Source organism: Pavona decussata, unplaced genomic scaffold (assembly GCF_977016875.1).
Source record: "Pavona decussata unplaced genomic scaffold, jaPavDecu1.1 SCAFFOLD_198, whole genome shotgun sequence".
Classification (NCBI taxonomy): domain Eukaryota; kingdom Metazoa; phylum Cnidaria; class Anthozoa; order Scleractinia; family Agariciidae; genus Pavona; species Pavona decussata.
The window spans coordinates 1,724,501-1,740,123 of NW_028145606.1; the positions used below are offsets into that span (position 1 = coordinate 1,724,501).

At 38.9% G+C, this 15,623-nt stretch overlaps 1 protein-coding gene and 1 pseudogene across 1 annotated transcript; both read left to right on the forward strand.

Moving 5' to 3' along the window:
- The first annotated feature begins 788 nt into the window (after positions 1-788).
- Positions 789-5,155, forward strand: LOC146461497 (putative skeletal organic matrix protein 5). Its single transcript, XM_085086928.1, has 2 exons — positions 789-1,649; positions 4,481-5,155. The coding sequence occupies exons 1-2, from the start codon at positions 1,578-1,580 to the stop codon at positions 4,994-4,996; spliced, it is 588 nt and encodes a 195-aa protein (XP_084943054.1). The 5' UTR covers positions 789-1,577; the 3' UTR covers positions 4,997-5,155.
- An 8,443-nt stretch (positions 5,156-13,598) lies between these two features.
- Positions 13,599-15,623, forward strand: LOC146461498 (uncharacterized; annotated as a pseudogene).

Here is a 15,623-nt window from a genome sequence, read left to right on the forward strand (position 1 = left end):
CTCCCTCCCCCGGAAAAACGATATATTGGGTCACTTCGTTTGTACGCTGCCCCCTCGTTCTCTTTCTCTCTCGTTTTCTTTTCTATATCTCTCTCTTTCCCAGCCTCTGGCCGTGACCTCCTCTGTCTCTGTCTGAGTCTGCCTGTCGGTTTTAGCTTTAGTAGGTGTCCGACAATAAAGAGATTTTGTTCCCAAAAAAAGATTCATGACAGCTTACTTTGTAGTAGTTCAAACATGGTTTGACTATTGCTTGACTATCGCTAATATTTTATACCGAATAATTAGTTTTTTGATGGCTTTTCCTCAACACGTTCATAAGCTACTAAATAGGGCTCCTAGAGTTATAACTAGTCAGGAGTTAGTCTGAAATGTCAGCCATCTCCTCCCCCTAACCGCCCCCTGTGGGTATAAGGGGGAGGAGATGGCTGACATTTCAGACTAGTCAGGAGTATGACACCAGAGCAAATCAGTGACCTCCTTCATAATCTTAGTAGATAACACTAAGTGATGGACGACTTGGCCTCTTCAACGAATACGAAATATTATATTTAAACTAATGATAACAAATAGTTTCAGTGCAAATCTCGGACTGAACATATCAAAACAGATTTAATTTGCTGCTGCTTCTTCTTCTTCTTCTTCTTCTTCTTCTTCTTCTTCTTCTTCTTCTTCTTCTTCTTCTTCTTCTTCTTCTTCTTCTTCTTCTTTTCTTCTTCTTCTTTTTCTTCTTCTTCTTCTTCTTCTTCTTCTTCTTCTTCTTCTTCTTCTTCTTCTTCTTCTTCTTCGATGCCCTGCAAGTAAAACAGTTTATTGGGGGTTACTGATTAGAGCCAAAATAGTAAAGAAGGTGTCACTCACTTACTCACTTCTCCTATCTGTCTTTCGCTCTGTCTATCTGTCTCACAAAAATGTGCCTAAATATCTCACCGATCTGTTCCCTTTCAACAGTGTCAGACACTCCTATATATTTCGCCCTAGAAAAAAATATTTGAAATAATAATAATTTCTTCAATTTTTTAAGACACGAATTAATGTTACCTATACGTTTCCTCCGCGTTTCTGAAAAACAGTATAAAGATTAATTATCAATAACAAATAACAAACGGAAGAAAGATCCTCGCAGTTACTACACAACTTAAGTAGTTGCGAAAAGAAAGCTTGAAAAAAAATTATTCCCTTCATAGGTATACTACGAGCTAACAATATGGCAAGCTCTCAGTTGGCCTGATAGCTCAGTTGATGAAGCACTCCACCGGCATCGCAGAGGTCATGGGTTCGAATCCCGTTCAAGCCCGACTTTTTTTCAGGCTTTCTTTTCGCAAATGCTTAAGATGCGTAGTAACTGCGAGGATCTTTCTTCTGTTTGACCTTTCATCCGCCGTTCGAAATATATCTTTCATATATTTACATTTATTTAATAACAAATAAATCAATAAATCATCTTGCTTTTAAAAAAGAAATTAAGAGAAAGGGAAAGCTTAAAAATTGTTTTATGACATTTCTGTTTTGCCAGGGCTGAAGGAAACAAAGTTTACTCACTGACCTTAGGTTCAAGGCCTATTTCCGCTTATTGCCACATGACAAACGACAGTCTTGGTGAATGTGGAGGAGGCGGATGGACCCTGGCCATGAAGATCGATGGCACAAAGGTACTGACAAGGTGGAGTTATGGGAAACGTAGTGATTTGCAACATTCCCGCTGGCTAGCCTCTTATCAGTTTTGTGGATTATCTTAAATTGTCTTATAGGGAAATTTAATATTTAAACAGTCATTTTAATTTGGCCTCACTTTCTTTTATTTCCTCAAGAAAATATCTCGATCTCATAGTTTAAACAACTAATGCATCTTAAAAAAATTAATAATTGTAAGACTCGTTGCAAATTACTCGATCGATTGCCTGCAGCCGTAAATAAATTTCTTTCGGATAGCTGGATGTAACTGACCTGCAGCTTCAAATAAGAAAGACAGAAAATGACTCGTGTATCCTTTCTTAAGTCCTGAATAACTCGCTGAGAGTTCATTGCAGTTTTGCAAAAAAAGCGAGGACGTTTCGACGTTAGCTTAACGTCATTATCAAGTCAAAATATGTTTGTTAATTTCAGTCTATAAATACTAAAAAGAACAATAGGTGATTATAAAAGCTGTAACTTATATAAGAAACAAAATTAGCAAAAGGGGGCCATGGAGGAGAAATTGAGATCCAAACTCACTTAGCTCAAGCATCTTAGAGAGGAAGTCCAAAACGCCTTAAAGATGTCTGGGAGGAATGCTCCTTGATTCGCTTTGTCGGCATCGTACGGACACTGAGTATTCTTTGCAATAATCAGTACAACGAAATGATGAAATTTCGTGTCAACAACATCTCACGCTTGATCGCAAAGAAGTTTAATGTCAACGAGCACGTAAACAACATGTCTTCATATCGCATTTCTTTCTTTAAGAAACTTATCCTTTGCAGAGAATTTAACTTTTCTCCATCTCAAAAAGTTTCACCAATTGAAATTCAAGCCAGTTTTGAGAAGGCGTATTGGAAAATACATGTAGAGCCATTATTGGAAGATCCAGACGAGAAAGAGTTGCATGAAACTTTACATCAAATTCTGCCTGAAGAAATGGCCAATTCACTTTCTAAAGAGAGTTCCAGGCTTGCTCATCTCTATAGTTTGCACAAGACTCACAAAGCCACGCTAAGTATGAGGCCCATTTTATCAGCGACCGGAACGTACAATTACAATCTTGCTAAATGGCTTGAAGAAAAGCTAAAGCCAGTTTCCATAAATGTGTATACAATCGTTGATGCCTTTGCCTTCGTTGATGAGATTCGTACCCACTCTATGAATGAGGAAGACATATTGGTCTCTTACGAAGTCACTGCTCTTTTCACCGATGTGCCTTTAGATGAGTCTATCAACATCTTGGTTCAACAAAACCTTTTGGCTTACTCTGCAAAAGGATCAGCTTGCTAAACTACTCAAAATTGCCACAACCAATCAGCTTTTCCAGTTTAATGGTCAACTTTACCAAAAGCCAGACGCGTGTGGCTTTGGGCTCGCCCCTTGGCCCTCTAATGGCCAATGTTTTCATGTGTCGTCTTGAAAAAAAGCTAACACGCGATGGCTTCATGCTTCCTCTGTACAATACGTCGATGATACCGCGGCTAGAATCCCTAGCGCTGCTGCTGCTGGTTACTTAGTCCTTTGATATCAGCATTGAAATTGTCAAGAACAGAACTAAAATTAAAACTGAAGTTTACATAAAATCAGTAAACACTGGCTTGCTCTTACACCACAGTCACACCGATAAACGCTATGAAGACTCTTTATTAAAGACAACGATACATCGTGCCTATGCCTTATCGTCTACAACAAAGGCTTTCAATGCAGAATGTGCTAAATTTCGCTCTTTATTCAGTCGCCTTGACTATCCTATGGGCCTTATTGATTCCGCTATCAAAAATAGGCCATTTTACAGTTGGGTGCTTAGGCCTTGGATTGGAAGCGAGGCTGGGGGTGACCTTGTTTTGATACAAACCTTAGTGTTTTTCATATGTAAATGCAAACTAGTTAGCATAAGAACAACATGATCTACATATGAAAAGCAGTAAGGTTTGTGTCAAGACAAGGTCACCCCCAGACTCGCTTCCAATCCAAGGCCAGGTCACTAAGCACACAACTGTAAAATGGGCTATTCTGTTTTTCGAAGTGATTCAGCGAAACACAGCAGAAAGAAACGCCGATGATAGTAGCACAGTAGGAATTCGTCTTCCATTTAAAGACCAAGTGACCGCTAATGCGGTCTGGAAGTAGTTACGCAATCCTAGAAAAAATAATGGCCGTATATTGCAGCCAGTTTTCGTAAGCAAGAAATTGAGGCAAGCCGTCAATTGTGACTAAGAAGTGTGTTGTTTACCATTTCTTATGTGATCTGTGCGATACAGATTATGTCGGCTACACAGGCCAACACTTTCATTAACGCATTGCTGAGCACAAAAATTAGGCAATCGGTAGACATTTCTTAGAAGCTCACGATAACAACAACCTTTTGAAAGAGAGCCCACTAAGACTTTAAAAAAAAGAAAATTTGGTTGTTTATTCTTTGAAATGCTGCTCATCAAGAATCTCAAACCCAATTAAATTATCCAGACGGACTCCATGCATGCCAAACATTTTGTTCACTTTTATTCTTACGTTACGTGCAGCTCTTATATATAATCACCTATTGTTCTGGCTTTTTAGTATTTATAGACTGCAACGTACAAACATATTGTGACTTGATAATGACGTTTAGCTAACATCGAAACGTCGTCGTTTTTTTTTTTGGAATTTTTAATCTTCAAATGATTTTAAGAAATATTTTATCGCAATTTTTTTATAGTTAAATACTTTTAAATCACTTCATCTTCGTATTATCATTACTATAACAATCATAATTTTTACTAGTATCGTTATTGTTATTAGCTCGTTTGTTTTTCATGTGCAGACAACCTTTGGGTATAATTCTGACCTCTGGAGCGACGAAAACACCTACAATCTTGAGGGAGGAAAGACAGGGCTCGACACACAAGAAACAAAGCTACCAAGTTACTGGAGAACATCGTTCTCTAAGATTTGTCTTGGTATGAAGGTCGATAACCAGTTCACTTTTGCTGTTGTCAACAAACCTGCCAGCTCCCTATTTTCACTGATCGCTGACGGTCAATACCGCACCACCTCTCTTGGTCGGAATACATGGAAGAGTCTGATAGGGTCTAAAGCGTCCTTGCAGCTCAACTGCAACAAGGAAGGCTTCAATGCTGTCGGTGGAGGGGGAACCAAAGCCAAAGCGAGAATCGGCATCTTAGCTAACGAACAAAACAATTGCGACTCCTGTGACTCCTTAATCGGGTTTGGTATTGACGATGGTTATGACAAGTCTACGTGCGGCAATGAAGCTTACCATGGTCCAGATAATGGCAACCAAGATATCGAAACCATGGGATATATCTTTGTGCAGTAAGCACTGGCCGTTGCAGAAAAAGTCAAGATTATAGTTTTAGTGGTCTTGGGAAAGCATAAAAGAAACTTTTGGTTATTATTGTAATTGGTTTAAATATTCGGGTTAAAGCAATGTAAAACTGGGCTTCAATAAAAACTTGTTAACAAGGTTAGAAAGATTCCTTTTCTTTGATCTTTTAATTTTATGTTTAAGTAAATGCACAGTTTGGAAACATTCGTTCTACTGTAAAGGAAAAAAGTATCCCAAATTGCAAGGACTACACCAGACTAGTCCTTTCTATACCGGGGAGGGGGGAGGGGGTAGCCGATTCTGCTCGCGCTAACCTTGAACGCTTAAAACATTTTTATGTTAGAGCAAAGGCTATCAATCTTCGTGACTTTTTCAGAAAATCATCTGGGAACAATTTGATGTTGTAGGTTGGTGTTCGCTGAGCTTGATGTTACCATTCCAAACAATTCTGGACATGGCTGGTTTTGCATAATATGGAATATTCCTAAAAATTCTCCTTTCTTACTGTAACTTTAATGTTTTAGCTCATTTTAGTGTTCGTCTATGGGCTTCGATTCCAGCTCGTTAGTTAAGGAATTCCGTAAATCGAAGACAGTCATCACATTTCGTCGTCATCATTTCGCCGGACCACTTTATTTTAAAATCATCCTCAGTCTAGGAGACAGTATATCTCTTTTTATAAAAAACTGAATCTTTGTGTAATACAAGTTTACTTTCTTTTCAAATGTTTTACCTTTTCCCCAAGCAAACGCTTTCGACTAAAGCGACAACTGACGTGGAGACGTGGAGATTTTGGAAGCCACCTGACAAACTTTGACGTGATTGACATATGACAGAATGGCGGATCCTGCCGATTCCCGCATGTTGCAAAAAATATTTGAAGGATAATAAACACAATAGCCTCCATTTGACTTTAAAAATATGCTCAGATATTTGTCCTAGGACATTATCTGCTCCTCGAAGCTCACAGTTTTCCACGAGCTTCGTTTTCGGAACTGAACTGTTGTTTCTCGGACTCAGATAATGTCGGACAAATATCTGAGCATATTTTCGCGCCAAATGGAGGCTATTGTTTATATATCCAACGCGCCGTCGTGGAATAATTGTAATTATAACCCATTGTTTAATTTGCACGCGTTCCCGTCGGACAAAACGCGTCACGTGGTAGGAAATCGGACGGAGTGATAACAGTCGTCCAAGTCGATAACGGCCGCCCGATTATTTTCCGACCAGAGAAAGAAAGAAATCACGTAACAGTTTTTGCTCTTGTGTGTTGTAATCCAATCACAATTTCATAAATCTAGTAATCTAGTTAGGTTGAAATAAATTAGGCGCAATCACACCGTGGCGATCACTGGCGGTTTTGCCTTTTCCACGGTAAAGGCGCCCGTCTCAGAAATTTATCGTAGGGCTATAAAGTATAAATAAACCCCTTTGAAGCTTGCTGGTATATCGGAGGATAACTGATGCCCTTGGCTTAAAAGGAAACTCTCATCGGCCGAAAAACAGTTTTAGCGACAACGAATACTTAATGTTCCTTTAACTGTTCCTTGAGAGGGTGACTGAAAGCTTTGACACTCGTTCAGGTGAAGAATTTGAAGTTAATGGTGAGGGCGTTTTGGGGCGTTTGCCAAATCTGGAGTGGTGGAAATGGGTAAATTGCGCCTCGAACAACCTTCAAACAACCAAGGCAATGCTTCTGATACAGAGAAATATCTGAAGTATCGGCCATGGCAGATTCCAGCAATGGCGAGATCAAGTACTTTATCGTGCACGACAATTTTGGTGCAGTTTGTTTACTTAGAGCGGTGTTAAAAAATACCAGCAGGATTATCGTCCACGGTTGTTTCTTAGACTTTACTTAAAAATAACGATTGTTCGAAAAAAACACCTCGTGCAACGAATGGACAGTTTGAACATGTTGTCAGCTGAACTCCCCAATGAGTTGTATTAATTTGTTTTTCTTGTTTATAAAAACAAGAAGTTGCTCTATAAAAGGGCAAGCTCTTCCTTCCTTTCACACCTTTGTACGGGCGAAATGCAAATTTAAACGCCGTTCAGTCGTAGCGAGCTGGTGACCGAATCGTCCTCTAAAAAATATGACTCCAAATTTCATAATACACCACAATAATATAAGACCTCGGTTTCTAATAGGCCTTATCACGGTTTTCGACGCCATTTTGACGAGTAGGCAAACAGGCTTGAAATAACAGTGTTTGTGTGGAAATCCGATGTCAAATAATTTTCATACAACATCGCTTCTGAAAAATTCATGAATTGGAAACTTTTGGCACTAGGAAAAGGAGTTTAAGAAAAAAAATTGGAGGGATGTAGCTGTGCCAGAAAGCGTCCAGTCGTGTTTTGAACTTTCCATACATTTCACTATATTTTTTTCCCGCGAACTATTTAAGTAGCAGTCACGGCTGTTTCGCTTTACAGACAAATGTATGGAAAGTTCAAAACACGACTGGACGTAATATGTCAAAAACGAGGGCGAGTGCTTTATCACGGGTTCCAAATACCGAGAAACAGATGAAAGCACGAGGCCGCAGGCCGAGTGCTTTCATCTGTTTCGAGGTATTTGGAACCCGTGATAAAGCACGAAGCCCGAGTTTTTGACATGTCTTCTCAAATGAAACAATAAGAAATTAATCTCATTAAAATGCAAATGTTTGATCTCAGATGAAAAACATGTTTCATCCCAGATGAAAACCTGGTGGTGTTTCATCTGGTGTTTCATTGGGGTATCAAGATTCATCCACCTGACCGAAATGGAGGTCATTTATTGGCTTTTGACTGCATGAATTATTAATGAGTTTGAGAAGGTCCTTTTCCTAGTGCCAAAAGTTTCCAATTCATGAATTTTCAGAAGCGATGTTTTATGAGAATTATTTGACATCGGATTTCCATACAAACACTGTTATTTCAAGCCTGTTTGCCTACTCGTCAATATGGCGTCGAAAACCGTGATAAGACCTATTCGATTTACAGGGTTTATTCCACAAACTAAGCATCTAAGGAACTCGTGACATTCTACCAATCCCGAACCTGTTCTTCCTAGTAACATTCTCTCTAGTAACAATGAATTTATCCCTAACAATCGGCGCTTGAAAATGGCTTGTTTAAACACAACTAGTCTTTCGAAACATATTGATGAACTTTGTGTCCTTTTACAGAACAATAGCCTTGACTTGTTAGCTATCAACGAGACACGTTTAAATAAAACTATCACTGATAATGAGGTCAGCATTAGCGGCTTTGATATTGTTCGCCTTGATCGATCTTTAAAAGGCCGAAACGGAGGTGGAGTCGTCATCATCATCATCATCATCATCATCATCATCATCATCATCATCATCATCATCATCATCATCATCATCATCATCATCATCATCTATCTTTATCTAAGGACACGAGAACTTATTTAACCTTTATTTTAGTTGCTGCTATCAATTTGTAAACACCAAATTTATTTGCATTTAGTCTAGTATAGTCATACCTACCCGCCTCGACTTGCTTTAACTATTTGCAGGTAGGTATATAACTAACTTGTAACTCTCTCTCTCTCTCTCTCTGTTTTAATAAAGTGTTGTTGTTGTTTTTTATCATAAAAATGTTCTTCCTAGGATTTGTGTGAAAAATTACAAAAGAATAAATCAACTATATTTACATGAATACATTAATTACATTAGCTAACGGAACTATTAAACAAGTGTGCAGTAAAAAACCTATGTTATAAAACTTTCATCAATTCATAGTGCACTTAAAATAATTTTTCCCATTCAGTGAGGTCTTTAACACTTTTAAACTAGGCATTTGTCTGATTTCCGAGGGAATCTTGTTTGACAGAACAGATCCTCTATAGTGTAGGCTACCTTTTGCATATTCAGTTCTTGGTCTGGGGACATTTTTTTGTATAGCAATTTACCTCACAGTTTCTAAGATTGAGTGCGTGTACATTTGAGGTGTTGGTAAAAATCTGCCTCAAGTACGATGGGGAAAGATTATTATAGATATTATACACCATCATAGGCAGTTGTGTATGTCTTATGTTTTCCAACCTTTCCCAGCCAAGTTCATCCAATAAAACCCTTGAGCGAGCTTCGTTACCTGAGAAGGTGAGAATTCTAGCAGCCCTACTTTGCAATTTTTGAAATTTATCTGATAGCCCCTTGCTGATATTGCCCCATACAGTGTTTCAGTAATTGAAATAAGGCAATTTAACAAGTACCTTGTACATGTTCAGTCTAGTATCAAAAGGTATAGTAGTGCTTACACGCTTTAAGATTGCAAGACCAGCGGGGATTTTCTTTGAAGTAGCATTTATGTGTGGGCGCCAGTTGAGAGTTTCGTCAATGTAAACTCCAAGATATTTGTGTTTGTTTACCCTATCTAGTGGTGTATTATGGACTTTGACTGTAAAATCATCATGTATTTGGGATAACTTGAATTTATTCCCTCAGTGACTGAGCATGTACTTAGTTTTCTTGACATTTAGAGTTAATTTGTTTGCTGTCAGCCATGATTGAATTAAATTCATATCACAATTCATTTTGTGTTCAAGGACATGTGGGTCTTCCGCAGATGAGGTAAGAGTCGTATCATCTGCACACATTCTGGGTTTTGAAAACGAATTGGTTAAGGTGATTCCGTTGAAAAAGAAGGAGTATTAAAAATTGTCTAAGACTTGGTCCAGTTCATGACTATGTTATGTGCATTACAAAAATGCAATAAAAAATGGGGGTCACCGTGCTCGTTTTTGTGCAAACTGGATGGCTATTATAGTAAATAGATGACCTACGAGGTTTATATTAGGAACGCTAGTAATCAGAAAAGGGAACTATCATTTCTATAAAAAGTAGTTTCTTGCATTAAAATATCGAAGCAGTTCAACAAAATTTACTTTAATCTTACACAACAAACTATTTTAATTGAACTGGAATAAAGATTATGAGAGAAATTAAAGATTTTGCTGTGGGTGCACGTAAGCAGCACTACCTTAATACGTGCTTTTTAAAGCATTCAAATAAAAATATCTTAAAGTAGAGTATTAAACTTTTCTTTAAATCGCGATATATAGTGGTCAACCGTATGACATTTAAATTGATGCATTAAAAAATGGGGGTCACCGTGCTTGTTTAGAAGAAAAGGACCATTTATTTTCCTGGCGAGCTTAACCTCAAGTAAATCCCGTAATGTTGTGCGTGCGCGCGCTCGTGCGCGCGCTAAATGACGCGAAAAATTATGCGCAGCAAGGATGCGCAATGCAATTCAACGGAATCACCTTAACTTCTTAACAATGACGATTATATTTTTTTTACGTTTTCCGATCGAAACTAATGAAATTCAAGAAAATATTTCGAAATGGCCACGGTTGATATTTCCCGGGAGATTTGGTGATCTAACCGGGAGATTAGATGAAAAACTTGGAGACTCCCGGGAAAACCGGGAGAGTTGGCAGGTATGCCTCTAGTAAAGCTAGCTGTTTCAGAGGAAAACATGGGTCTGATACCAGACCGCAATACGGCTAATAGTCTTTTAATGGGATTTTGCCATTATATCTTAGCTGCTATCAACCGAATAGCGTCTTTGCGATTGTCAATGTGTTACTAAAAATAGCGTGATACTGTCCCTTTAAGAGGCCATACGGTCAGGTGACCCTAACGACTGGAATAATTTTAAGAGGGCCCGTATTGAACAAAGCGAACAATGTAATTAAGAATGCTAAAAAGTCCTATTATTTAAAATCTTTTTACCGAGGGGAGGGGAGCGGAGTTGGGAGGCGGCGGGTTACTTTTTTCTTTCCTCTCCCCGACTCAACGAACCACACTCCCGCTCCCCTCGGTAGTTTAGTTTAGACACCCTCCCCAAATCGCGCTCACTTTTACAAACCAAGATGGCGGGGTGTCTAGAAAACGAAGACCTCTAAAACGAAGACCCCAAGACCCTAAGACCCCGAAAACTCGAAAACGAAGACCCCCAAAATTTCCAAGTGTAAGTACAAAAAAATAAAATAGCAAAAAATACATTATTTCATACCTCAAGTGAAATTTAATTCCTTCCTGTGGTCGTACCATGGTTATCCACCATCTCGAGCTGAGTAGCCGCGTTTCTTGGAATACTGACCGGAAGTGTGTTTCCCGCTCCACTGGACCGGAAGCGCGTTTCCGAACGTCTCAGTTGCGCTGCTGAGTTTTTATTTAACTAGCTAGCAAAAGAAACGGGTGTTAAATCCCTCCTTCTCGGAACTACAACCACGCAATCGTGAGAGCAAAAGAAATGAAGCCAAAGCTTTCTACCATGAAAGTTGCTGTAATGATTTTGAAGTTCTTCAATCCCGAGTGTTGATTCCTATTTTTAACAAAATTCATCAGCCTCCCTGTAAAATAGGCCTTATCACGGTTTTCGACGCCATTTTGACGAGTAGGCAAACAGGCTTGAAATAACAGTGTTCGTATCGAGATCCGATGTCAAATAATTTTCATAAAACATCGCTTCTGAAATATTAATGAATTGGAAACTTTTGGCACTAGGAAAAGGATTTTAGGAAAAAAATTGGAGGGATGTAAGCTGTGCCAGAAAGCGTCCAGTCGTGTTTTGAACTTTCCATACATTTCCCTGTATTTTTTCCCGCGAACTATGGCTTAGTAGCAGTTTACGGCTGGTTTGCTATAGAGATAAATGTATGGATGTACTCGGGATTGAAGAACCTCAAATTCATTACAGCAACTTTCATAATAGAAAGCCTAGGCTTCATTTCTTTTGCTCTCACGATTGCGTGGTTGTAATTCTCAGAAGGAGGAATTTAACACTCGTTTCTTTGTACAGTCCAATCTCCTGTAAGCGACCACCCATAATGTCAAGGATACGTGGTCGCTTACGGGAGGTCAGACCACAGAGGGTCTAAATTTCGGTTAATTTACATATGGTTATTGCGGAGACCTAACCCTTTTGTCAGTGCTCATCGAAACCCAAAGTAATAACTTTTCTTTAGACCGCCTGATTTAGGAGCAAACAGTAAATGGCATTTTTGCAATGTTACATTTCAAGCGTAAAATATCTACAACTTTCGCGTTTGTTTGTTTGTTACAAAATCCAGTTGACGTTCTTTTTCGCCACAATTTTTCTGTTGAATTATACAGGGTTGAGAGAGTCATCACCGGTCATGCATGTACATTCATGCTACATGCTATTTACAAGATAACAGAGTTTCTTTCATACAAGGGATTCAACCTGATTGAAGTTCATTTCAATGTACACTATAGTGTATGTGTATGTTATCAATTGTTTCAATGCTAAGCTATTTCGCTGTAATGATGTGGGTCAATATGTTACAGCGACAGAGAGAAACAGCAGATTGTGTGTTAAGTGGTCGCCTACGGGAGGTTAAAATCATCTCTAAAAGTGGTCGCTTACGAGAGGTGGTCGCTTACGGGAGGTGGTCGCCTACGAGAGGTTCCATCTATAGTGATTTGACTTGAAAACGTTTGGTATTTTGGAAAAGTGGTCGCTAATGAGAGGTGGTCGCTTACGAGAGGTGGTCGCAAAGGGAGGTTCGACTGTAGCTGGTAATTAAATAAAAACCCAGCAGCGCAGTTGAGACGTTAGGAAACGCGCTTCCGGTCCAGTAGAGCGGGAAACACACTTCCGGTCAGTATTCCAAGAAACGCGGTTGCTCAGCTCAAGATGGCGGATAACCATGGTATAGGACCACAGGAAGGAATTAAATTTCACTTGAGGTATAAATTAATGTATTTTTATGTTATTTTATTTTTTTGTACTTACACTTGGAAATTTTGGGGGTCTTCGTTTTCGAGTTTTCGGGGTCTTAGGGTCTTAGGGTCTTAGGGTCGTAGGGTCTTCGTTTTAGAGGTCTTCGTTTTCGAGACACCCAAGATGGCGGCAGCTCCATTGAAGCGTATCAGTCTCGAGAATCCCACGGAAAAATAGGGGGACTGTAAACGGTCTAGAAATTAACTGGCCCGACTGAAATTGCGGAAGGTTTTAATAAATTCTTTGACGAAATCGGTCCCTAGCTGTCCAAGAATATTAAAGACATTGATACTTGTGTTGATGAATTTGTCAATCAATCTATCTCGAGCAGTTCTAGTTTCCAACAAATAATATAAGTCCATCTATGGTTTCGTCGTAAATTAATTATGCACGAGGAAAGCCACTGGACTTAATACAGTTTCAGCCAGACTTCTGAGAGAATGCTTCGATCTAATTTCCGACTCTCTAGAACTCATTTTCAATCGATCGATTGAAACAAGTATTTTTCACGCTGACTCGTATTTTAGAATTCTATAGGTCACAAGCTTTTTAATCAATTTTAAAGTTAGTGGCTGTATTTAGTCTTTTTAGGCTCTAATCTTTTTTGCAGGGCCCTTATCGATACCAGCATTTTATGCTGAAGAGGTCACCCTTGTTAAATAACATTAATTATTCTTATTCTTATTATTCTTATTTGTTTTTATTATTATTATTATTATTATTATTATTATTATTATTATTATTATTATTATTATTATTATTATTATTATTATTATTATTATTATTATTATTATTATTATAATGCATGCATGCTCGAGTAATTTTTGAAGGAACTGCGATTAACATCTCTACGCAGGGTCAAAAGCATCTGGGGGCAGCCCTAGGCTCTAGAGAATATCTGGAAGAATACGTGGATAGCAAAGTGGAGGATTGGATAAGCCAGGTGGTTAAGTTGGCAGAATTTGCCATGTCACAACCACAAGCCTGCTACGCAGCCTTTACATTTGGCTTGCGGCACCGATGGACATATTTTCTTAGAACACTCCCAGATATAGAAGATCTACTAGAACCTCTAGAACGCGCCATTGCCGATGTCTTAATACCGTCGATAACGGACCATCATTGCACAACGCCGAGCGAGAGGGACCTCTTGGCACTGCCAGTTAGACTGGGGGGGCTTGGAATTATAAATCCAAGCCAGGACGCAGATCTACAGTACCAAGCGTCAATGAAGACCACAGCGCCACTAGTCAAGAAAATTGTTTCACAAGCCCATGAAACACCAGAGGATGCCATTGTTAGTTCACTACAGCAGAGTGTGCGAAGAGAGAAAAACGAAATGTTTCGAACAAGACTGAATGACATCAAGAACTCTCTTACTCCCAAGACACAACGCGCTGTTGAACTCGCTTCTGAAAAAGGTGCATCTAACTGGCTGACAGTCATACCGATCGATGAGATGGGCTTCAGTCTGAACAAGGGCGAGTTTCGAGACGCTCTAAAGCTCAGATATGACTGGGAAATTGCCGACAAGCCATCTATTTGCGTGTGTGGCGATGTCTTTAATGTTGATCATGCCATGGTCTGCAGGCGTGGCGGCTTCATAATACAGCGCCATAATGAGCTAAGAGATCTTGAGGCAGACATGCTCGGCATGGTTTGCAATGATGTCGAGATTGAGCCCGTCCTTCAGGAACTCACGGGAGAGTCGCTTCCAAGCGGAGCTAACAGAGCTCCCAACGCTCGCCTAGACATCCATGCCAGAGGTTTTTGGGAAAGACAAAGGTCAGCGTTCTTTGATGTACGGGTATGTTACCCCAACGCTGATTCTTATAGAGACCTGGACCTCAAGCAGATATACAAGCAGCACGAGAACGACAAGAAGAGATTGTATACGCAAAGAGTGATGGACGTAGAACAGAGAACATTTACACCATTAGTCTTTACAACAACAGGCGGCATGTGAGAGGAGTGCAAGAGATGCCATGACAGGCTGGCAGAGCTAGTCGCAGCGAAGAAAGGAGAGAACTATGCCACCACTGTCTCTTGGATACGTTCTAAAGTATCCTTTGCAATCCTTAGGTCCGCTTTACTCTGTCTAAGAGGGTCAAGAACAGTTAGAAGAGTAATTGGAAGCAACGTTCGAGACGCAGACTTCGAATTAGATAGATGCCTCGCCAAAATCTAGGTCCTATGATTTTTATACATACTTTTTCTTGTTTCTTTTTTTTTATGATATAGTTTGATGGTTTTTTTTTTTTAGGTAAAAATCAATGAATAATAATAATATTGTTGTAATTCGATGAGATTTTTTTCCCCTTTTCTTCAAAAAAAAAAATGTGCTTAAAAATAGTCTTTTTTTATCGAAAAGAATTGTAAATAAGTTTTAATAGCTACTTTTAACCTGTAAATAACATTTTACTTGGAATATTTTAATAAAGAGATTATTATTATTATTATTATTATTATTATTATTATTATTATTATTATTATTATTATTATTATTATTATTATTATTATTATTATTATGTCTATTTTATTGAATAACTTTTCAGTTTACAGTTTATTCTGAAACCTGCTGCGGACCGTGTCTAGGCGACAGTTCTTGGACTGGGAAAAAAATGTGTGTTTCATTGTCTTAAACTGTAGAATGTTTTGGTGATTTCGCAGTTCTGTGATATTATCCACTTCTGACAGTTGGTTAGTACTTAAGTGACATCTTTCTTGTGGGCTAGATCAGAGAGTTCTTTCTTTAGGGTGATATTGAAATCTCCCGGGAAGTTAAACACTACATTGGTTTGCTTGATCTCGTACTCGGGATAGAGTTTTCGGAGACCCAGTCTTA